Source organism: Staurois parvus, unplaced genomic scaffold (assembly GCF_062004578.1).
Source record: "Staurois parvus isolate SC_StPar_1 unplaced genomic scaffold, SC_StPar_1.0 ptg000387l, whole genome shotgun sequence".
In the NCBI taxonomy this organism is placed as follows: Eukaryota; Metazoa; Chordata; class Amphibia; order Anura; family Ranidae; genus Staurois; species Staurois parvus.
In genome coordinates, this window is record NW_028318183.1 from 4,139,405 (window position 1) to 4,165,055 (window position 25,651).

Here is a 25,651-nt window from a genome sequence, read left to right on the forward strand (position 1 = left end):
CTTGTATCTTAGTACATGAAGTCAATAGCCCCTGGTTATCAGTACAGACGTCTGGGAAAATCGGTGAGCCGATCACACAAGCAGGAAATCACATTTGGGGGGTTTTGGTTCTGTGTACAAAACACCTCCAGGTAGCCATATCGCATTGCATTTTACAGAAAATTACAGCGCTGCAGACTGAAAAGGAAAGGTCACTTTTAATAACATTTAATTACAATATGATTTATGCTGCAATTGTATACACTGTATTTTTTTTTTTCATTTTGCTACCCTTTAAAGCCTAAGTTTAACCAAAAAAAGAAAATCAGCACAAGGGCCACAACATATAGTCACTAGGATGTGTCCCTTGTGCTGATGTGTCTTCTTTTAGTTGAAATCCTCCACCCTTTCCATGCCCGCCTGTTGTGGGGAGTAAAACAACTAAGGGGTTGTCACAGGCTCTTATCAAGGAAGACCGACTATACCCACCCTTTCTGCCTAGCTCAGGGGTGGGCAAACTTTTTGACTTGAGGGCCGCAATGGGTTCATATATTGGACCCGGGGGCCGGACCAAGAGTAGATGAATGATGTGTATGTGTCCCCCATAGTAAGTATAGTAATATTCCCCCATAGTAAGCATAGTAATTCATCCCCCATAGTAATTCATCCCCCATAGTAATTCATCCCCCATAGTAATTCATCCCCTATAGTAATTCATTCCCCATATAGTAATTCATCCCCCCATATAGTAATTCATCCCCCCATATAGTAATTCATCCCCCACATAGTAATTCATCCCCCACATAGTAATTCAGCCCCCACATAGTAATTCAGCCCCCACATAGTAATTCATCCCCCACATAGCAATTCATCCCCCCACATAGCAATTCATCCCCCCACATAGCAATTCATCCCCCATATTAAATCCCCAAGTCCCCCCTGTGTCAATTCACTTACCTTTGCTCCGCGCGTTCCTCTTGTTCCCGCGCCGTTCGGTGTAGCATGAAAATCTGTCTCCTATGAGGATCTGTCCCCCTCGACGTATCTGCGCATGTGCCAGTTTCAGGCATTAGCAGCCGATCGGCGATCTCCGGCACATGCGCAGATACGTCGAGGGGGGACAGATCCTCATAGGAAACAGGGCGGACTGTGAGAGGAGCCTAGCGGGAGCCTAGCTCCGCGGGCCGGATTAAAAGGTCCGCCGGGCCGTAGTTTGCCCATTGCTGGCCTAGCTGCTCAGGTATTAGGATTTGTATCTTATATTTGTATTTATGAATGAAACAGGATCTAAAAATAGAGGGGTGGAGCAATCATCAACTCCATTATTAGATCCTGTTTCATGCATATAGTGCCTTGAAAAAGGATTCATATCCTTTGAAATTTTCCACATTTTGTCATGTTACAGCCAGAAATGTCTTTGTATTTTATTGGGATTTTATGTGATAGACCGGCACAAAGTGGCACACAATTGTGAAGTGGAAGGAAAATGAATACTTTTTAAAGCACTGTAGAAGTCGTAGTACGGTTACTATGAATGGAGACGCTGTGCAGAAGGGGCAAGCATAGTCAGTCAGGTTTTCTGGATAAGAGCCTGTGACAGCCCTTATTTGTATTAACTCCCCCAACACCAGAGAATTACAGCAGCAAAGGGTGCAGAGGAAGATGTTAACTAACAGAAGAATCGGCACAAGAGACACCTCCTACTGACTGCAAGTTATGTCCCTTGTTCTGGTTTTTCAGGGTTTTTTTTTATTTGGGGCTTTAACCCATAAATAACAAGTGTGAAGGGGTCCTCAAACTGAAGTGGTATTTTAAGGAAAATCATTCAACTTTATTGGATTTTCTTTCTGTGGCAGTGAAATTCTTGTAAAAAGTTATTAATAGTCAAATAATAAATCCTGAAAATGTAGAGTCATCATCGCTATCAGTATAAAGACCATTTCTGTCATTATAGACCTCCAGCCATGCCTCGTCTCCTTTCTTCATGTTAAGAATAGAGGCTCCGGAAGCTTGGTGAGTGTTTGAACTATACTCGTGATACATATATTGTATAATCTTACTATTATGTTTCAGTACAAGATGTACATGTTTATTATACACTGTAATGTGGTAGGTTAGGTAATATACACCGTTGACTGGAGAGGTTAATTTCCCAGTTTCTATATTGTAGACATTATACTCATTGTAAAATACTTTCTCAAATTTAATAGGCTTGCCAGCACTTGGATTGGATGCTTTTAGTCCCACATGAAAAGCATAGCTGTTTCTGGTGGAGGATGATCCAGTGTCACCTTTGGGTCCTGGAGCACCAGGGAGGCCTGGCATACCATTCAGTCCTGGGGGACCTATTTTTCCTGGGAGACCATATGGACCTTGTTCTCCTTGTTTACCTGGTAGAACATGAATAGACAAAAAGAATTATCTTTTTTACAGAATGATTCTGTCCAAAGAAACATTTGTGTGGATCTCCAATAAAGGAAAATGGCTCTGGACAACTTTCTTTGTACAATCTAAACAACTATATACTGTTACAAAGATTATTTGTGAGATGGCCTTGGTCAGTGCACTCAAAAGTGATATTTAGGCAGGTGGACAGTGAAAGACAGTGAAATCTCCCTGCCAATACTCTGTTACTGTACAGATCCTACAGCCAACAGTGAAAGAGGCTCTTGACTGTTGGATGGATGGTGTGGGTTCAGTTTCTTCCTGGTACTTATGTTCTCCTTAATTGCTTCAATACTGGATACTTTTATCCCCTTTCTGCCCAGGCCAGTTTTCCGCTTTCAGCACTGCTGCACTTTGAATGACAATTGCATGGTCATGCAACACTTCCCATATGAAATTTTTATCATTTTTTTCACAATAGGCCTTTTTTTCTGTGGTATTTAATCACCGCTGTTTTTTTAAATTTTTTGCTAAATAAACTAAAAATGACCGACATTTTTTATTAAAAAAATCCCCACATTTTTCTTTGTTTCTGTAATAACATTTTGCAAATAATCGTTCTTCATAAATTTAGGCCAAAAAGTATGCTGCTACATTTCTCTGGTGAAAATAACCCAAATCAGTGTATATTATTTAGTCTTTAGGAAAGTTATAGAGTCCACACACTATGGTTAATATATCTGAAAATTAGTCCTGATGTACTGACAACTAATCTCATTTCTTGAGGCCCTAAAATGCCAGGACAGTACAAATACCCTCCAAATTAACCCTTTTTGGAAAGTAGACAGTCCGAGGTATTAGGTATGAGGCATGGCGAGATTTTTAAAGTTGAAATTTTTTGTCTCAATTTTTTAGAAAACAATGAAATAAAAAGAAGTTTTAAATTTTCAAACATTTTTTACATTCTGTCACCAGTGTAGTACAGCATCATCATATAATTGCTGTAGTGGTGATCAAAGACACTGACTGTTGTGTAAAGAAAAAAATAATAATTTTTGTTAAATTTTTTTTTTTTTTTTTTTTTTTACAATTTTCTTTGGTGGACACGGCGGGTGACAGATCGTGCTGGAGCGTGGCCTTTGGGGTATGTGTGAGATGCGATGTTGGGAGGATGTCATTTGACATCCTCCCACAATAATAGGGCTCCCGTCTGGCCATCATATTAGTTAGCCTATGGGGATAGGTCAGGATGTGGAGTATTTGAACATGGAAATAAGGAAAGCTCACTCTCAAAGGCAGCAAGCCCTGGACATGGCTCCTGTTTCCAGACTGCAGCCCTCCACCGATCAGGGCTTTAAGGCAGAGTGGATAGACGGAAGCCTCTTCTCAGTGCAAGGAGAAGCTTCCACATAGCCACTCTGCCATAAAGTCCAGATTGGTGGAGGGCTGCAGTGATGGTTGTCCTTGTGCCATCTCCACACAGGATCTCTGGAGCTCAGTCAGAGTGACAATTGGGTTCTTGGTCACCTCTCTAACCCTAGGTTCATACCTAAGCATTTTCTGCAGCATTTTGCAGAAACGCACTACAGTCCCTTTAACATGATTTCCTATGGGACACGTTCACATCTCCACGTTTTCACCAGGGTGCGTTTTTTGGAAAGGGTCAGGGACTTTTTTGAACGCAAAACATTGCGTTTTTGGTGCTACAGACTTCAATGGAAATGCTGCAGAAAAGCATGTAGTGCGTTTTTGCCACATTTTTGATGCCTTTTGCATCTACCTAGCAACAAGAAAAAAAAAACAGAAAAATGCCTAAAAAACACACACCGCAAAACGCACTGCAGAAACAGATCAAATGCAAACTGCATAGACATGAACCTAGTCTTACTAAGGCCCTTCTCCCCTAACTGCTCAGCTTGGCTGCCCGACCAGCTGCTGGAAGAGCCTTGGTTGTGCCAGACTTCCTTCATTTGAGAATTTTGGAGGCCACTCTGCTCTTGGGAACCTTCAGTGCATCAGAAATGTTTGTAGCCTTCTCTAGATCTGTGCTTTGCAATAATCCTGCAGGCAGTTTCTTTGACCTCATGGCTTTTGCTCTGATACAGTATGCATTGTCAGCTGTGAGGCCTTATACAGAGAGGTTTGTGCCTTTCCAAATTATGTCCAATCAATACCACTGGTGGACTCTAATCAGAGTGTAGAAACATCTCAGCAACAATCAAGAGAAATGGGAGGCACCTGAGTTAAATTTCAGCTGTTGTTGCAAAAGGTCTGAATACCTATGCTAATATAATATTTCAGTTTTTTATTGTTAATAAATTCACAGATATTTCTAAAATTCTGTTTTCACTTTGTCATTATGGGGTACTGAGTGTAGATTAATGAAAAAAAATATATATTTAAACAACTTTAGTATCAGGCTGCAACATAACAAAACTGAAAAAAAGTAAAGGGGGTCTGAATACTATCTGAATACACTGTAGCTCAGCTTTCATTTTCAAATTCCATACTGATCTTTATAATAACCCTGATATACATATTCAGAACTACCTCACAGATAGTGGTATATCTAAAATTTCCATTTCTGCTCTCCACACACTTCATTCAGCTATTGACAGGAAGAGATTATAACTATTAAAGGATAAGTTAACTTTTTAGAAAAAAATAATAAATGCACATTTTTTTGCAGGTATTATTTTTGTCTACAGGAGCCAGGAAAGCATTGCACCTGTGATCAGTAGATCGCTGATGCCACGCAGGTCTCCTGCAGACCTGTCAGAATATCTGCTTGCCGTACAGGATGTACGAGCAAGCAGTTATGAGGATGAAGTTCATTCATTCACGGACGTCCGTAAATGAATGACGCGTCCTTGTGGGGTAGCTCCGCAGTGTCATGCTGTTTTCAAATTTGACAGTACGGGAAGACTTCCCCGTATTATCTGTCAGAGGCAACAAGGGCTGTGGGAGGCGGCTGCTGCTATGGGAGCATGCTACATGTTCCACCCTAAAAATGGGTGGAACATGTAACATGTTCCCAAAGGTGAACTTATCCTTTAAAATGTTTCCCACTTACAAAGCTCCAGGACCCTATGGCTTTCCTTTAAATATTATAAAACATTTCCCCAAACCTTCTCCCACATATGGTAAAATTGTTTAATGGCTTCCTTCACAAAGCCCCTCTTCCAAGGAACTTGCAATCTTCATGCATTGCAATAATCTTTAAACCAGATAAGGATCATACTATGGGGTTGATTTACTAAATCTGGAAAGTGCAAAGTTTGGTGCAGCTCTGCATGGAAACCAATCAGCTTCCAGGTTTTTCGTCAAAGCTTAATTGAACAAGCTGCATTTAGAAGCTGATTGGCTAGTATGCACACCTGCACCAGATTTTGCACTCTCCAGTTTTACCCTCCGTTCACATCAAGCCCGACTTTGAAATTGTACGACTTACAGTGAAGTCGTACGATTTTAAAGTCGGGGGACCCGCCGATTTCAGGTGCGATTTTCAAGACATCTGATACAGATGTCTATGCAAATAGCACCAATACTACTTTTGAAATTGGTGTGGCTCCGACCAAGTCGGAACCGCACCGATATGACCGCTCCAATTGCGGACAATAGGATGCGATTTGGCATGCAATTTGTAAGTCGCAGGGCATGCAAATCAGATGCCAAGTCGCATCCAGTGTGGACCAGGGCTTAGTAAATCAAGACGAGAAGCGCACCAACCTTGCGCATTACCTCAGTAACCAAAATGTATTAATTGTAAAAAATATACTCACACACAGCGAATGAAATCAGGCATGTAAGTCCTCACAGGGACTTGAAGATAGCGTGAGTCCCATCAAGGGAATGGGTGTTCAGTATAGCTGATGCGTTTCGAAGGGGGTCCCTTCTTCATCAGAGCTAACTGAACTGTGAGTGCTCTCTCCTATATATACTCCTGGACTGAACATAGGCCCTCCCCTCTGGGTTGGGCAGTCTCAGGTTAGTAGGAGGGGCCAAGGTATCGTCAACAGACAATAGCTATTTGTAATGCCATCAGAGAGAAATAATATATAAAAAAACATAAAATATATAATATATAAAACCACATTTTGCATAAACCACTTAGTATGCATGCAATATATCAACTGAGAGATAACAGCAATGGAAATGATGATGATAGATAATACATGATGTAAAATAATAAATAGTAAATAGTTAATAATATTACATAATTCATTAGTGAACGATGTATCAAATTTTTTAAAATGTTCCAATTTTTGGACAGAATGTGTTTGATGTCCCAGGCTTTGTTGCTAAATCTAGTACAAAAGCGTACTTCGTTCTTGTTGTAAGTGCCAGTAGTGGTCTTAGAGTTAGGGCCAGTTTCCGTATCAATAGAGTCTGTGGGATTGCAATCATAAAGGGCTCGATATTTATTAAAAGCTGTTTCAATGTGATGTACATCATACCCTTTGTCCTCAAATTTCTTTTTAAGGATCAGACTTTGTTCTATATAGTCTTTTTCCATAGTACATGTGCGTTGTAACCTACAAAACTGTCCAAAGGGAACATTATGGATCCATTGGGGATGGTGGTTGCTCTTGGCATGTAAGTATGAGTTACCCGCTGTAGGTTTGAAATGTGTTTTTGAGCATATCTGGCCATTGATATCATGTCTTAGTTCTAGGTCTAGAAACACCAGATTGTCATCGTCAATCACATGAGTGAATGAGATATCATACGGATTGTTTCCACAGTGTTTCAGGAACCCATCCAGCTGAGAATCTGTACCATTCCAGATGATGATAATATCATCTATATACCTTCCGTATAGGATAAGGTTTGAACTGTAGGGATTATTAGTCCAGATATAGTTGTTTTCCCAGTATCCCATAAAGATATTTGCGTAGCTAGGAGCAAATCTTGCGCCCATGGCGGTGCCCTGGATCTGGCGATAGTGTTTGTCCAGAAAAGAAAAATGATTATGTTCTAGGGCAAATTCGATGCAGTTGTATAGAAATTGGATTTGTGTGTGATGGAGTGGTGAATCTTATGTGTGTGTGTGTATATATATATATATATATATATATATATATATGTATATATATATATGCTTGTGTCACTGTATGGTCACCTATAAGACATCTATTGACTAATAATTTATTGTTATTTTTACATTATATGCTATATACTCATCCAGCATCATGACAAGCTCTTTGGATGAATTGTCCATTTGATACATCGTTCACTAGTGAATCATGTAATATTATTAACTATTTACTATTTATTATTTTACATCATGTATTATCTATCATCATCATTTCCATTGCTGTTATCTCTCAGTTGATATATTGCATGCATACTAAGTGGTTTATGCAAAATGTGGTTTTATATATTATATATTTTATGTTTTTTTATATATTATTTCTCTCTGATGGCATTACAAATAGCTATTGTCTGTTGACGATACCTTGGCCCCTCCTACTAACCTGAGACTGCCCAACCCAGAGGGGAGGGCCTATGTTCAGTCCAGGAGTATATATAGGAGAGAGCACTCACAGTTCAGTTAGCTCTGATGAAGAAGGGACCCCCTTCGAAACGCGTCAGTATACTGAACACCCATTCCCTTGATGGGACTCACGCTATCTTCAAGTCCCTGTGAGGACTTACATGCCTGATTTCATTCGCTGTTTGTGAGTATATTTTTTACAATTAATACATTTTGGTTACTGAGGTAATGCGCAAGGTTGGTGCGCTTCTCGTTTTCATTTCATTCTGCAGTATTGATCAGGCTTCCCCAGCCTTGTTTTGGAGCCGCACAGCCCTTTATGCATTGGTGGACGATTTCTCCAGGCCTGGTTTCATCTATTCGCCACCTGTCTGAGTCCTAGAGCGCAGGAGAATTCGTCTTTGATTTCCTTAGTAAATCAAGCCCTATGTGTTCAAAATATGGGCACACTGCTTTACTCAACTCGTATTTGAAAATATTTACAAAATAATTGTCCATTAGATTGAATACAATCCGTCCCTCCATAATTCACAAGGACCAGGTAAGTTTAATGCCATTTCATCAAGCAGGAGACAGTACTAGAAAGATTAAGCTAATCAAGAGAATAGGGAAACTTTTATACTCAGTTTAGATGCAGAAAAAGCCTTTGATATATTGAGTTGGTCTTGTTTATTTGTTATGCTTGAACATGTTGGAATCAAAAGCCCTTTTCTTTGTGCTATTAGGAGCTTATACACTTCCCCTACTGCTCAATAAAGCCCCAAATGCAACTTCCAGGTCCTTTTCATTGTCCAACAGCACAAGAGAGGGTTGCCCATTATCACCTGTCGGAGATCGCCGCGGCGCTGGTCCCGGCGCAGGCGCAGTGCGCCGCCCTGTGCAGGGACACGGGCACTAGGTCCTGGCCGTCCGCGGCGTTCGAGCCCCGCGCATGCGCAGTAGAGGCCGCGGGCACGCGCTTGGCACCAATGACAGCGCAGGGAGGGATATTTAAATGGCCCTGAGCTGTCATTCAGTGCCTTCTGGTCTTTCCTTGTATCCTGTATCTGCGAACCTGTGCTAAGTGAGTTATTGACCCGGATTGTACCTGACCTTGTTGCCTTCTCCTGCCCAGACCCTTGCTTTGCCTGACCTCTCTCCTGAATGCCCCCGTTTAGATCTGACCTTCCGTTTCTGACCTGGCGTGTGACCCGACTACTCTCTGCCCGCTGCTTTGTACCGCTCCGTCCCCTCAGTTACCGACCCGGCCTGTTTGACCTTGCACTTGCTCAGCCATCCATCTATCCCAACGGGATCACCCGACCTCCTCATATCAGGCTCTTCCCTGTGGGAGCCCCTGGCGAATACTGCTACCACTGACAGGTGTACTCAGTAGCCACGACCTGGTCTCAGGGTACTTCAAGTCCATCCCCACCATCAGGGGCCCTGGTGAACACGTACCCTGGGGCTTAGATTCCGTGTGCTGGGGACGTCTGACCAGTGGAGTGCTAGTGGTGCCGCCAAGCGGTCCCTTAGATCACCACTCTTCTTTGCCTTGTGCATTGAACCCCTTGCAGCTCACATTAGGCTTTATCCCAATTTTCATGAAATCCCGGTTAAAAATAGAGAATTTAAGATCTTACTTTGTGCAGATGATGCATTTCTTACCTTGACTCTCACTCATTACGCTTCCTAATCTTCACAAAGCTTTGGACCTCTTTATAGCTCCCTATCAAGTTATAAGGTTAACTAACTAACCCACCAGGGATAGCACGGCCACCATCCCACCAGGGATCCCCTGCCCTCCACCCCACCTGGGACTACCAGCCACCTCCCACTGCGTTTCGGACACTGCTTCGCCATCCCTGACCAGCACCCCCTCACCCACCCCAACCCTTCCTGCACCCCGCTCACCCCAACATGCCGCCCGCGCTCCTCCTCCTTGTCCTCCTCTCCTCCATCCCTAAAACAGCCTTCCTCTACCCACCCACCCCCGCTAAGCAGCTCTATATCGCCCCCTCACTTCTCCCCTCTCCCCACTATGGCACCCACCACCTCCTCCTGCTACTCCACTTCCCCGCTGACCCACTTGCCACCACTTTCAGACCCAAGCGCTCCTACACCTCCCGCTCCCACGCCACCTTCCTCACCCTCCTCCTTCTCATTTCAGCTGGGGACATCTCCCCAAACCCTGGCCCCTCACCACCTCACACCCCCCCTAGAGCCCCCCCTGCTCACGCCAGCCGACGCGACCCCCTCAACCTCATACATGTACCCCTCCTCCCCATATCTATCCCCCCTCTCTCGGTTGCACTCCTGAATGCCCGTTCGGTTTGCAATAAGCTTACCGCCATCCATGACCTCTTCATCTCCCGCTCCCTCAACCTCCTAGCCATCACCGAAACCTGGGTACAGGCCACTGACTCCACTTCCCCTGCGGCACTCACCCATGGAGGTCTCATCTGGACCCATTCACCAAGACTGAGCGATCGCAGAGGTGGTGGTGTCGGCTTGCTCCTGTCACCGCTTAGCACCTTCCAGGTCCTCCCTAACCCACCCTCTCTTTCCTTCCCCTCCTTTGAGGCGCACTGCATCCGACTCTTCTCACCCACCCCCCTAAGGATCGCAGTGATCTACAGGCCTCCCGGATCCATAGCCCGCTTCCTGGATGACTTCGCCGCCTGGCTCCCCTTCTTCCTCTCCTCTGAGCTACCGACCATCATCCTCGGGGACTTCAACATCCCCATCAACGACAACACCCCGGCTACTTCCCAATTCCTCCACCTAACCTCCTCTTTCGCGCTCACACAGCACACTCAATCCTCCACCCACCTCGGAGGGAACACCCTGGACCTTGTCTTTTCCCACCTCTGTACCCTCAACCAGTTCTCGCACACCCCCTTCCCTCTCTCCGACCACCACCTCATCACCTTCTCCATCTCCCCTTCCCCCAACTCCCCCCCTCAAAAACGCCAAACCATCACCAGCCGCAACCTCCGCAACCTTAACCCGGCCCCCCTCCACTCTGCCGCCGACCGCCTACACGACAGCATCCTCCCACTGTCATGTCCTGACATAGCCACCACCTTGTACAATGACTCACTGTCAGCTGCCCTAGACTCTCTGGCACCCCTAACCACACGCATCATCAAACCCAGACCGCTTCAACCGTGGCAGACCGACAGCACTAAACGCCTCAAACGTCGCAGTCGCGCACTGGAGAGACTGTGGCGCAAAACCAGGTCCCCTCATACTTTCTCCCTCTACAAATCTGCATTTCTTATCTACACCTCCTCCCTCCACGCCGCCAAGCAGGCCTACTTTGTTAACCTAATAAACACCCTCTCCTCCTGCCCCCGCCGACTCTTCTCCGCCTTCAACTCCCTGCTCTCCCCCCCCCTCCTCCACTCAGTACCTCTCTCACCGCCCACGAGATTGCCACCCATTTCCACAACAAGATTGACGCTATCCGTAAGGACATCGTCAACTTGCAATCTACCTCCCCACCTAGCCTCCTCGCCCCCGTCACCCCTTCATCTCCCCCCTCCTCTGCCCTCACAACCGCACTGCCCCCCTCCTCTCCCAATGCCCCGCCCACCATAACCCCCCTCGCACTGCACTCCCTCAGCCCTGTCACTACTGAGGAAGTCGCCAAAGTCCTCTCAAAAGCCCGCCTCACCACCTGCCCCCTGGACCCTATCCCCTCTCAACTCCTCCGGTCACCCCCCTCTTCCCTCATCCGCTCCCTCACCCACATCTTCAATCTCTCCCTCTCTACTGGCGTATTCCCCTCCCCCCTAAAGCACGCGCATATCACCCCCATCCTCAAAAAGCCCTCCCTGGATCCCGCGGACCCCAACAACCTCAGACCCATCTCCCTGCTGCCACTCACCTCCAAGCTCCTTGAACGCTTAGTCTACGATCGCCTAAGCTCCCACCTTACAGACAATAACCTCCTTGACCCTCTACAGTCCGGCTTCCGTCCCCTACACTCCACTGAAACTGCCCTCCTCAAAATCACTAACGACCTACTCAACGCCAAAGCCAAGGGCGACTACTCTGTCCTCCTTCTCCTGGACCTCTCTGCAGCCTTCGACACAGTTGACCACCCCCTCCTCCTTAATAAACTACTCTCCCTTGGCATCGGAGATACTGCTCTCTCTTGGTTCTCATCCTACCTATCCCGACGCTCCTTCAGTGTCACCTACAATGGTGCCACCTCCCCCTCCCTCCCCCTCTCTGTTGGGGTCCCCCAAGGCTCTGTCCTTGGACCCCTTCTCTTCTCCATCTACACCTCCTCCCTGGGCAAACTCATACAATCTCACGGCTTCAACTATCACCTCTATGCTGACGACACCCAAATCTATCTCTCCACCCCTCACCTCACCCCCACTATCTCCGCCCGCATCACTCACCTCCTAAACGACATCTCAGACTGGATGTCGCTACACTTCCTCAAGCTCAACCTCTCCAAAACCGAGCTTCTCGTCTTTCCCCCTGCCAACACCCCCCCCCATCCTATCCATCATCACCAACAACTCCACTATCACTTCCGCCCCGCAAGCCAAAGTCCTTGGCGTCATTCTTGACGCGAACCTCTCCCTCCAACCGCATGTCAAATCACTCACAAACACATGCAGGCTCCATCTTCGCAACATTGCCAAGATACGCTCCTTCCTCACCCCAGACACCACCAAACTTCTAGTACACTCCCTCATCATCTCACACCTTGACTACTGCAACTCTCTCCTCACTGGCCTACCCAAGTGCAGGCTCTCCCCGCTCCAGACCATCCTGAACTCAGCTGCCAGACTCATCCACCTCACCACCCGCTCCACCTCTGCCACCCCCCTCTGCCTCTCCCTCCACTGGCTCCCGATTGCCCAACGCATCAAATTTAAACTCCTAACCCTGACCTACAAAGCCGTTCACAACACTGCCCCTGACTACCTCACCAACCTTATCACCAAGTACCACCCTACCCGTACCCTTCGCTCCTCACAGGACCTCCTTCTATCCTGCTCCCTGGTCTCCTCCTCCCATGCACGACTGCAGGACTTCTCCAGGTCCTCCCCCATCCTCTGGAACTCACTGCCCCAATCCATCAGACTGTCGCCTTCCCTATTCACATTCAGGCGCTCCCTCAAAACCCATCTCTTCAGGGAAGCCTACCCCACCCTCACCTAACGGCCATCCTCCCTCATTCCTCCCACCACTTCATCCCCCTCAGCCACTTCCTACTGTACCTTTTACCCCCTCCCTCCTAGATTGTAAGCTCGTAAGAGTAGGGCCCTCTTACCCCTCGTACATTGTTTGTTGTTGTTGTACTGTGCCATGTATTGTCCCCCCTATTGTACAGCGCTGAGCAAACCCTTTGGCGCTATATAAACTCGTAGTAATAATAATAATAATAATAATAAGGTTAACCATTCAAAAACTGAGGGCTTTCCAGTAAATGTTTGCCCCCCAGACTTGTTAGTCTCTTACTAAATATTTTACACATAGTTGGCAGACCACTGAGATAACATATTTAGGAATGAAAATTACTCCTGCTTATGATTCATTATATAAAGAGAATTTTCTGCCTATTTTCCTTGACATCGCTACTTCAGTGGAAAAAAACATCTGCCTCCTAGGTTGTATAGCTACCATCAAAATGGCTATTCTACCAAAAATACTATACCACCTTAAGACTCTATTGATTCCTGTTACTTTAAAGGAATGCAAACGGACTTCTTGACCTTCACTTGGAATTATAAACGGTATGCCTCGTGCAGTCAGGACCATCCTTCCCAAGTTTATTTAAATATTATCAAGCAACCCACACAACCCATGTTGCGGTATCTCATTAAATTATAAATCCAAAAGTGATATGATTATAGATTCAATGATTATGTAGCAACCTTCTCAAAATCTCAAACATAATCATCTCTAATCGGTGTGAATCACAATATCCATCAGTCACAAAGTTAGTGATAAACAAAGTCCATCAATGTGTAAGAAGCAACATTTTGGGGGGGGGGGGCGTGGCTTGAGGGGGGCGTGGCTTGAAGGGGGGCGTGGCTTGAGGGGGGCGTGGCTTGCCGCCGACGAGCATGGCCGCTTGAATCCGGAGCTCCCGCCGGCCAGATCGATCCACCACGCCGCACAGAGGAGTCGGGTGAGACAGTGCCCCTTCACTATGGGGAAACCCGACAGGGTGTCCTCCGGCGCGCGGTCCCGGTCCCCGAGGGGCCCTAGCACCACTGGGAGGCACATAAAGGAGCTGTTCAGCTCCCACCAGCAGAGAGCAGGGCCGCAGCCTTCTCCCTCTCTCTCTCAGTCCCCCTCTCCCCCTCCCTCTGCAGCCGAGGACACAGGCTGCTCTCCCTGCACTGAGACACACGCTGGCCAGGACACAGTGCCACATCATGATATCTCCTCTGCCACACAGTCCCTCTCATTAAGGGACTTGCAAGCTGTGGCTGCTGACATTAAGGTCACACTAACCACTACACTAACCACTGCCCTTAACGACCTGCGCGAGGATATCCGCGCTATGGGGTCCAGAGTGGATCAAGTAGAGATGGCCGCTAGACAAAATAAGACTGCCATAGTATATTTACAGCGACAGTCAGAGTCGCACACCTCGACTATCCGGGATTTTTACAAGCATATTGAGGATTTAGACAACCGTGGCCGTAGACACAATATCAGAATCCGTGGCATGCCGGAATCCGTGGAAGCCACTGACATTCCTAAGGCAGTAACTACCATCTTTAATGACCTCTTAGGCCGCCCGCCAGCCACCCCAATTGACATTGAGCGTGTACATAGGGCCATCCGGCCTAGGGGGGGTGACACAGACCCACCCAGGGATGTGGTATGCTGCATTGTCAGCTTCCCGCTCAAGGAGGATGTTCTCAGATGTGCTAGGGACAGAAGACAGCTAATGTACAAAGGGGCGGAAATACAATTGTACCAGGACCTATCCAGCATGACCTTACGCCAAAGACGAGCCTTACGTCCATTACTAGACGCGCTTCGCTCCCGAAATCTGTCCTATAGGTGGAGATTTCCCTTCTGCCTTTCAGTACAGGATGGTGGTCACACCTTTAACTTGAGAAACCCCGAAGATCTACCGTCTTTCTGTTCCTCCTTGAACATCCCACCGATAGCCCTGCCAGAATGGTGCGGACTCTTGGGACTGCAGCCGGTCCTGGATGCAGGATCTACAGAAAACGCAATGGATTGGCAAGGACATTCCCATCGGAGACGTCGGACAGTCCCGTCGACTCCTCCAAGACACCCCACAGGGGGCACTGCTGCGGCCCCTAGCCCTACGGCTTCGCCTGCGCATAGAAAGTCACGGCACGAGACTTAATCCTACCTAATCCTCATCTACTCCTGCCACTCAAGCGCATTTTCTCACAGGTGCCTGCAGTTTTACTGTTATCCTCATGTTTCTATACCATTTCTTCACGAGTCCCGGCGATTCTTCGATCTCTCACGCACTGATTAGTGGACCTTCATTACTTCCATTTCAATATCTGACATCCTAAAGGGAACGCAATGCCCCAGAGGTCTGCTCCGCAACTAACGAATGGTGGACTTCTGTGAGCCCCCTATTGATCATCTCTACGCCATGGTCAGAAGAGATCTATACATGATACGAATGGCTCCTCCTCCTGGACAGATGACCTATTCTTCAGCTCTCTCCTCTCTTTCGACATTCAGCATCCCGGTTTCAGTCAACAGACCTCGCGCTGACTTGCCCTCTGAGCTAGACCCACACGTACTCCGATCTCATGTGGACCTCTGAGTCGTCTGTATTCCTTTGTCCCTGCCCTTTTTGTTTCCCCAGAGCCTCCTCTTGCTATACTGGAAGAAGATCTATTTCTCCGTGGAAGTATCCAGATGACCTCTGCTTCTCTGCTGCCCGTCCCGTCACACTCTGCTTAATCGGTGTCCTCAAAGAAGACCCTGACAGACTTAGTACAGTATATGATTCAATTGGGGGTGTGTTGGGGGCATGGGAGGGAGGGGGGGCTGGTTGCGGGGAGGAGGGTGGGACTTATAGGGGTTTCCACAGATGTTGGTTTTTTTTTTTTTTTTTTTTTTTTTTGTGTTGTTTTTTGTTTTTTTTTCTTTTGTTTTTTTGTCTTCGCGAGCGAACATCACCTCTCCTCGCCTCCTACTAAGCTGTCCCATCTGGACGTGCCTCTGCTTACTGGCCGGTCCCCGTCTCTTGATCCGGAAGAGGGTACGATTCAGGGGTTGCCCGCACTGTCAATGCTTCCACGGGACCTGCTTCCCCCATACCACTGCGACTTCCCCCGATTTCCCTAGTGCGTGAGAGGTGATGCTCGTTCTTGTTGTCACCGTAGAGGCTGTAGATGGTTTATCCTTGCTTTGATTTTTGACACTTAGCCTTTCTACTCTATGGGACATGATTGGCGTTGACCCTGGGGTAGCCCAGACATTTTTGCGCGATGCTTGGGACTCAACACTGTTTTTTCTGTTTTTGCATTGCTTCAACTGTTATTGCATATGTTGTCCTGTTGATATTATGTTTTATGTAAGGGGATGCTTGTATTACTCATTTGGCCTCCTACAATTCCGCATATTGCCTTTTCCCCCTTGTTTGCCTGCCAAATGTCTCACAATTACCTGTTGGCTCACAAATGGTTATGGCCTCTAAACCCTGATATGTGCCCTGCTACTTTACAGTGAGGGCTGGGACCCTGCGCTGCATATCGTACCTCAGGCTTCTTCTGCAATATGGGTCTTTGTAGACTCCTCCTTCTTCAAATCCCACTCCTTTAAACAAATTTTTACACATTTCATGGTGGTTTCCGACCGGCGGTGGTTCTACTCTCGTTTCGTCGTCTACCTCGTTCCCAACACAGTAGGCTCTGCGAGCTATTACTGAATATTTTTACGGCTATCTTCACTATCTCGATTTTCCCCTTTTTTCTCTTTACTTGCCTCATACTGTTCGTCTCCTTCTCTTATACGTACTCCTCCTCTTTTCTCTTTCTCTCTTTCTGTCTATTTCCTTTCAGGTGTTTTGTCCTCTCTCACGTGGAATAGCAGGTCTCTTCCTCTAGCCGTTTACTCTTACTATCTTTTCGCCCCCCCCCTTTTTTTTTTTTTTTTTTTTTTTTTTTTCCCTTTTTTGTTTTTGTTTGTTTGTTTTTTTTTTTTTTTTTTTGTTTTCTCTCTCTCTCTCTTTCCCTTCAACCCTGCCCCCCCGGGGCGCTGCATCTTTGGACACTCGAAACACTGATTGGTAAACATGCCGTCCCTCACCTCTGTTTCGAGACCAAGGTCCCTGAAAATCCTCTCACTCAACACCAGGGGTCTGAACACACCCGAAAAGCGCTCCATGTTGCTCTCCTATCTGCATAAACAAAAGGCGGATGTTGTCTTCCTTCAAGAGACGCACTTTCGTCAGGACTCTATTCCCAAGCTTTTTAATTTTCACTTTCCCATAGTCCACCATGCCACTAACCCTCTGGCCAAGTCGAAAGGGGTAGCTATTTTACTCGCTAGACATCTTCCCTTTACTATGTCAGACTCCCTTGCTGATCCTGAAGGCAGATACTTATTCATAAAGGGTTCATTCGCCAATAGACCCGTCACATTTGCTAATGTATACGCCCCTAATACCAAGCAGGTCTCTTTCACACGCTCAATAACTACCACCCTATCTGCTTTCCATACAGGTGTTCTGATCTTAGGGGGCGATTTGAATGTCCCACTATATCCTCTGCTAGACTCCTCCTCCGGAAGCTCCTTTTTACCGTTTAAGGCCCTCAAACAAATAAACATACAATTACAACACTTACAACTGCACGATTCATGGAGAACTCTCTACCCCACGGTAAAAGATTACACATTTTATTCCGCACCACATAATAAGTACTCCAGGATAGACTATCTTTTTCTGTCGCAATCAGATCTCCCGCTACTCCATGCCGCTTCTATAGAACCGATGGTTCTTTCCGACCACCATCCCATTACCATGACTTTACGGTTCCCAGATACCTACACACGCTCGAAATATTGGCGCCTAGACGCCTCCCTTCTTGCTGACACTGCTATCGAACAAGAGATCCGCACCAATCTGGTTGAATACTTTTCCTTCAATTGCTCCCCTGATACCTCCCCACTCACGCAGTGGGAGGCTCATAAGTGTGTCATTCGGGGCGTCCTCATAGCAGCTGCTTCGAAGCGTAAAAAAGATAGACAAGAGCGTTTGAGACGCCTCACAGATAAGATCCATTCATTAGAGAGGGCACATAAGCGTTCTCTGGCTGCGTCGACCCTATCCGAACTTACGTGTACACGTTCACAGCTTCTTACAGAATTGGGGAAGGTGGTTAAGAAACGGTTCATTCTCTCTCAAAAACTATACTATGAATTTGCTAACAAGAGCGGAAAGTTCCTAGCTAGAGCTCTCCGCGAAAAACGATCCAATATGACGGTACATAAAATTAGAGGTCCCGATGGCACCATGGCCACATCTAATCCTGATATTGCTGCCCATTTTGAACATTTTTATAGATCCTTATATAACCTTCCTCCTGAACGCCCACCGCCGCTTACTGTCGAATCCAGGGCCTCTTTGATTTCTGAATTTCTCCAGCTCCACGGTCCGTCGGCTCTCTCGGAAGACTTGGTCAACTCTCTGGAAGCGGATCTGACCCTGAATGAGCTGCAGTGTGCTTTGAAACAGACAAAACCTGGTAAGAGTCCGGGTCCCGACGGCTTCTCCGCAGCCTATTATAAATCCTTCTTGGATATCTTAGGTACCCCCCTTCTTTTGGCGTTTAATACTTTCTCCAAATCCCCCCTGCCTCAACATCGTCTTTTGGAAGCCCACATAACGGTTATCCCCAAGGGTGATAAAGATAACACGCAGGTATCCAACTACAGACCCATCTCCCTGCTGAATGTAGACATTAAGTTATTTGCGAAGATCTTGGCTAATAGACTTCTCCCCCTGCTTCCCTCCTTGATCAATTTAGATCAGGTTGGATTCATACCGGGAAGGGAAGCAAGGGACAATACCATTAAGGCCCTTAACCTTCACCATTGGTTGTGCAAATCTAACACTTCTGGTTTTTTCCTTTCCCTGGATGCAGAGAAGGCCTTTGATAGAATTGCATGGGACTATCTGCAAGCGTCTCTGGTGTCACTGGGTTTGGGTGAGAAGATGCTCAACTTCATCATGACCCTGTACACAGGCCCCACCGCTCGAGTCCGGGTCAATGGACATCTGTCCGACTCGTTTAACTTAGGAAACGGAACACGTCAGGGTTGCCCCCTTTCCCCACTCTTGTTTGTCCTATCCCTTGAGCCCCTATTGCGCAAAATCCGCTCGAACTCTGACATCAAAGGGATCAGGGTATTGGACAAGGAATACAAGCTCGCTGCTTACGCAGACGACATCCTTCTCTTTCTTGCTGATCCACACACCACTTTGCCTAATCTGTTAAAGGAATTTTCCCTCTTTCGATTCTTGTCAAACTTTAAAATCAACTTCTCCAAATCTTTTGCCCTTAACATATCCCTGCCTCCAGAACTCGTCTCTTTCTGTGAAGCTCATTTCCCGTTTCGTTGGGAAAAGGATTCCCTTCCATATCTCGGCGTCCGACTTACCCGCAACCTCGATGACCTCTATGCAAAAAACTTCCTTCCCGCTCTACGTTCTCTCCAAGAGGACCTCCACAAATGGCATCGTCCTTGTTTCTCTTGGTTTGGAAGGGCAGCTATAATCAAAATGAACATACTCCCACGCCTTCTCTATCTTTTTCAAACGCTGCCAATCCACATACCTGCTGCTTTTTTTACATCTTGTAAAAAATTCTGCACACAATTCCTGTGGAATCATAAGCGTCCACGTATTGCTTTTTCTCAACTGACTCTCCCCAAACTTAGAGGTGGAATTGGGCTCCCTGACCTTCACCGGTACTACTGGGCATGCCACCTTACACGCATAGTGGACTGGCATGTTCATTCTACCTCTAAAGACTGGGTCTGCCTAGAAAATGCCTTCTCACCCTCACCCCTGACATCGATTCCATGGTTACTGCCAAAGCATACACCTCAAGAGCTCCTCACCCACCCTTTAGTGGGGCCCAGCTTAAATATTCTCCGCCTGAACTGTAAAACGGTATCTATCTCTGAGTCACCGAATTCCTTAACCTCCATTCGTCTCAATCCTGACTTCCCCCCAGGCATGCACAAGTCATTCCTATCTGAGCATTGGCCACATGACCAGATCTTAGTTAAACACTTTATCCGCGGTGGAAAAGTAATATCGTTCCGCGAACTGCTTGATAGCATAGATAGTCGAGATTTTCCTTTTTGGGCCTTTCTGCAGATAAGACATTTCCTGCTCTCACACAAACTGTTCCATAACTGGACTCGTCCCCTCACTCCTTTTGAATCCCTATGCTCTAGAGCTGAACCGCGCAAACATTTGATTTCGGCGATTTACCCTCTCCTTGTTGAGAGTAGGAATTATAACTCTTTACCCTCCTGCCGTGCTTGGAACAGAGACTTGGGAAACAGCTTTTTGGACGCCGATTGGGACCTAATATTTATGCATACTCATAAATGCTCCCTCAATGTCTCGACGCAGGAAAATGGATATAAAATTGCTTCGAGATGGTACCGAACTCCGTCGAGAATCTCTCGTTTTAATCCTTCCGTCCCCAACAGCTGTTGGAGATGTGGAACCTCGGATGGATCCTTTCTCCACATTTGGTGGTCTTGTCCCAATATCCAACCATTTTGGCAGGAGGTCCACCGGCTTGTAGTGTCTGTGACCACCTTGTCCCTAGCTTTCTCTCCAGAGCAGTTTCTTCTCCATCACTCCTCTCTGCCCAGGGGACAATACCTCAAATCTTTAGCAATGCATATGGTCAACGCAGCCAGACTCTGTCTTCCCACTCTTTGGGGCTCCACCCGCCCTCCCTCCATACGCGATTGGCTGATCCGTGTGGGTAAAATTGCGGAAATGGAAGAACTGATTGCGACCGCACTCGATTCCCCCACTAAATTCTCCCATGTTTGGGCCTGCTGGAATCACTTTAAAACTACTTCTACGTACCGGTCCTTTATGAACCGTCCAACCAACACGCCTGATTGATTACTAATCTCCATTGTATGTTACTCCACACTCTAGATCATACGGTAGGCGACTTCCCCACTTTCAGGGCTCCATCTCCACCTACCGGCCCCGGTTAATAGACTTTTGCTCAAATCCACCCATAAAAGACCCTTGGTGTTGACGACAATACAAACCCAGCTCCCCCCCCCTTCCCCCCCCCCCCGTTTTGTTTTTTTTTGTTTTTTTTGTTGGTTTTTTTTTTTTTTTTTATCTTCTATCTTTTCTTGTTCTCCTTTTCTTTCTTCTTTCCTTCTTGTTACTCGCCCAGTTAACCACTGGGTTCTTCTTTAGAGAACATTAGGCATGCCATTGTCATATTTACCTTGCTTATATTAGCGACCCTCACGACAATCTAAGCTTACTTACAGGTACCATCACTCCAGTAAAACACTAGCTTCATCCTCAACGGTTGTGCTGCATCTACCCTGCCTCCTTCTGCGGCGCTATAATGATAATTACATACTAAGAAGGTCCGATGCGATAACATTCCCATGCGCACTACTAGACTGCCTGAGTATTACAGACTTACCCCGTCGTGGATTGGCACATCCATGCTCCTTATGTGGTTCTTTGTAAGAATATTCCTACTTTCTCTTGACATGCACTGCCAAATGTTGTATATGACCATCATTTGCTTTTCTTTTGTATTATTATGCACTTTTTCAATAAACGTTTTTTTTGGAAAAAAAAAAAAAGAAGCAACATTTTTCAGAGTATTCTCCATGCAAAACAGTCCACCCAATGCTCCTCCACCTATATTATCGCTTTTGGATTTGTAATTTAAAGAGACAGAACAACATGGTTTTGCTTATATATGTTTATTATTGTGTATGTAAAGTATGTTAGCTGGAGCACTTTAGCTGGAGCAACCCTGCATGCGTATGATCATGTACTGAAGTGGAAAATTTGTGGATGGCAGCTGTCCATCCCGAATGTTTACTATGGACCATCTGTGTTGACGCCGAACCATATAAACAGCTACACACTGTCCTTCTTAGTGGTCTCTGGCGCAATGCAAAATATCAATACCCTTTGACATTAAAGCCATCACCAATAATAGCTTTTCGATTCAGTCCCAAAATACATCTAGTACACCAGTATACATCTAATGTGGGCCGCCGGACCTCCTGATCCAGCGGCGTAGCGTCAAAGCGTGCAGGGGCTCCTCCTGGATGCGTTTTGTGTAAACACACATCTGCAGTAGGGGTGATGCCATCGATGGCATCACCCCGCTTTGACGCTACGCCGCCGGATAAGGAGGTCCGGCGGCCCACATTAGATGTATACTGGTCAGTGTTTTTGGGTGCTTTTACTGCTCATAGCAGTTTCATACTATATACAGTCATTCATGTATGTATTTCTGCTCAGATTTTAATGTAATAAATTTATAGTTTTAAATACTACACTATGAGCACCTTTATTCTCCATATCTGGCACTGAGCCTCCATGTCTCAGCCCCAGTGATTTAGGTATTGCTGCAGACTTGATGAAGTAAATACTTGGAGATCAGATCGGTATTCTTTCTTTCACCACTGAGGGTCCATCAGAGTATTTCATTTCCGGGCTGTCTTTATTCAAGATCCTAGGATGCATGTGATACAGATATGCGTTTATTACTGGGTTTCTGGTGAGTAGGCAATCTATTCATATTATCACAACGGGAGACCGGATTGCACCTACAACATCTGATATTTCACTGTGGACTGAGGAATCCGTATATTTATATTACAGTGGACTTATTTTAATATTAGTATTATTTGACTATATTGATATTATTTTACTGTATTTTTTCTTTGCCATTTAATTTGATGTAGCGCTGCACTCTTTGTACTTTTGAGTTTATTAGAAAGGTTTTGTGGTTCCTTTTAGTGCATTGGTCGCTTGTCGGATTGCGCTGACTAACTTATATATTTTTTGGTCCAAAAGCCTGGGGACTGGCTAAGTCCAGTTCTCATTAACATACACTGTTCCTAAACCTTTAACTTTTCTTGAAGCTGACTGTAGATGGATCAAATTTTGATCCATCTATGTTCATTCCTGTTCATGAGAAGTCAATCTAATGATCAGCTTCTCACAAATGGGCTTGTTGGAAAATGTTTGTACATTCACTGTCACCTTTAGTATTAGTGAGAGATAACACATTAGGTTTGGATTTTGAATATGGATATCTTTTCCCAGGCCACCATTAGAAGTTTCCTTGGCCAGTGGCTGATGGAGGGTGCATGTCATGGAGCTGCTGCTTTGGGTCTGCCTGCCTGAGGAGGCCTGGATATGATTAGTGGTGATGATAGCTAAAAAGTTCTAACACAGGAGTGTTGGTCTCAACTTAAAGGCTTTTTTTCCTGGGATATGACAAGTGAAGTGACTGAGTCCTGCTGAAATCCTGAGCTTCTGCAACCCTAACCCTCTTTCCCATCAACTGTGAGTAATTAATCCTTTTTCTGTGTTTCACCTGAAAGTGATTGGCACCCACCTGTCCCACTATGCCTAAGTGATCTACCCCGGAGGTAAATGTCAGGCCACTCTGTCTTCGGGTATGTGCTACATCATTTGGACATTGTCATAGGAACGAATGCATTTGGTAAATCAATAAAGCTGTGGCTTTGCCCTTCCAACTATAACAGTATACTGTTTCAATGGGTGTGGGCAAGGTACAATTATCAGTACAATTTGGGTATTACTGTATGTCTTTGTTTCTCAATAGTCATATCCGTCTAGTGAGGAAGACTTAGAACCCCTGTTAGGATTATAGTATTGCCTTTGTTCCCATGAGAAAAATTAACCCTCACTTACTGTTCAGATGGTGGCTTTAAGACAGAACAGGAGGAAAACAAAAACCTCCTTTATGAGGCTACAAGCAGCTTTAAGCCTATCACAGAAGAAAAGTAACAAAATGTCAAACTCTTCCCTATTCTACCTAATCAGGGCAAAGCCATAGGTTTGCATAAACCCCTCTTTGCCTCCGTTTAGCCCCAGATGGCGATTGAAATACTTAGTACGTCTGGGTATGAAGACACATTAGGTTGACATAATGTTACAGTTCTGGGTACTGTTACAGGGAAGTCCTTAGTCTTGTGTAAAGCTTAGTACACGTGGGCCAAATGTTGGGTGGCATCGGCCGATTCAATAAAAAATGGCCAACATTCGGCCCGTGTGTATGGGAGCCTGTCTAAAAGAAGCATGATCGAAAAAGATTTGCCAATTGGCTCCCAATCAGCACTCTCGGCCAATGGCTGAGATAGCTGACCAAAGTGTTCTGGTGGGGGCTTCCCCCATTAGAACACCATAGCACAGTAGGAGAGATCGCTGTATTAACATCAGTTTGTACAGTGACTCCTCCTGACCTGTCAGTTTTTTTTTCATTCAGCCCACTGGGTTGAACAAAAAAATAATCAGTAGTGCGCACTAGGCTTTAGCTATAACAACTTGTGGCTTAGACTGTGCTTTGTTTTCACTCCTGATGGGATAATGGAGCAGCACGGAATGAGAGGAAGGTGAGTATATATTTTTGTAGAGGTGTTCACTAAAGTGATACATGGGCAAAGCACCACATTCACTTGAATATAAACACCGCGGTAATAATTCTTCTGCTAGTAGAAAATATGCGCTAATATCCTTATTGCCATCGCTAAGCCCCAATATCATGGATTGACTTTTTTTCGACTATTGTATACCCCAAGGAAACACCTCTGTCTTGTTTATACATATTACAGAATAAGAATACCATGAAGCATGGGACATAGGGAGAATCTTGTTCCATCTACTAGGGCTGCACTTGAAAAAATAAGTCTTACATCATGGCCTTTATTATCCTATGGTCCTATTTACCTGGGTCACCTTTTGATCCTGGCTCTCCATCTTTCCCATCTCTGCCAGGAGATCCATACTGGCCATTTGTACCTGGTGTCCCTGGAATACCTGGAACACCTACACAACATTCATTATTTTTTGTGGTTTGACAATCTCCTGGTACTTTATCCATCAACACCACAATGGCCACAATCAGGAACATAAGCCTTCCCATCTGAAAACAAGATATGTTGTTATATAAGGCGCTAGTCACACACAAAAAAATAAATATTCAGGCAAAAGTCTAAATACACAGTTGTTTTATATATAAAGTATATGTAAAATAAATTATGTCAAAGGAATTGTAATTTTTTTTCCTGTTTGCAGTTTATGTATAGCTAAAACATTTTGCTTAGTGTTGGATAGAGTAGGGAAGGAATTTATTTATTTTTTTCTGTGAGATTTCCCTTCATTTGGGTGGCCACAGCACCACCATAGAGTTGGCATTTGGTGTTCCTCTGACAGCAGCAGTGCAGAGTGAGAGGAAGCCTTCCCTGCTGCGTTTATATCACAGAGCCTAAAGGAGAACTTCCGCTTACCCTGAACTGTTGCTGCATCTGGTCTGGTGAGTAAGTTTAGGGGGGAATCCTTTCCTGAAGGTCTGTACTGGGGAAAGGGGGGCGCTAGGGTCTATACTGGAGGGTGTCCGTACTGTACTGGGGGTGGTGGGGGAAATTTCTGTATTGAGGGTTCTGTGCTGCTGGCAGAGGGTTGGTCTGTACTTAGGGGTCTGTATTGGGGGATGTGTGTATTGAGGGCTTTGTATTGGTATGCTTTGTGGGGGGTTGGTCTGTACCAAG

The 25,651-nt window shown here is 45.7% G+C and overlaps 1 protein-coding gene across 1 annotated transcript; it reads right to left on the minus strand.

Moving 5' to 3' along the window:
* Positions 1-1,783: 1,783 nt before the first annotated feature.
* LOC149455844 (adiponectin-like) lies at positions 1,784-25,026 on the minus strand. Its single transcript, XM_089685809.1, has 2 exons — positions 24,831-25,026; positions 1,784-2,369 (listed from the first exon to the last, which is right to left on the minus strand). Exons 1-2 carry the CDS (start codon positions 25,024-25,026, stop codon positions 1,864-1,866), a joined length of 702 nt encoding a protein of 233 aa, XP_089541935.1. The 3' UTR covers positions 1,784-1,863.
* Between the last annotated feature and the right edge of the window lie 625 nt (positions 25,027-25,651).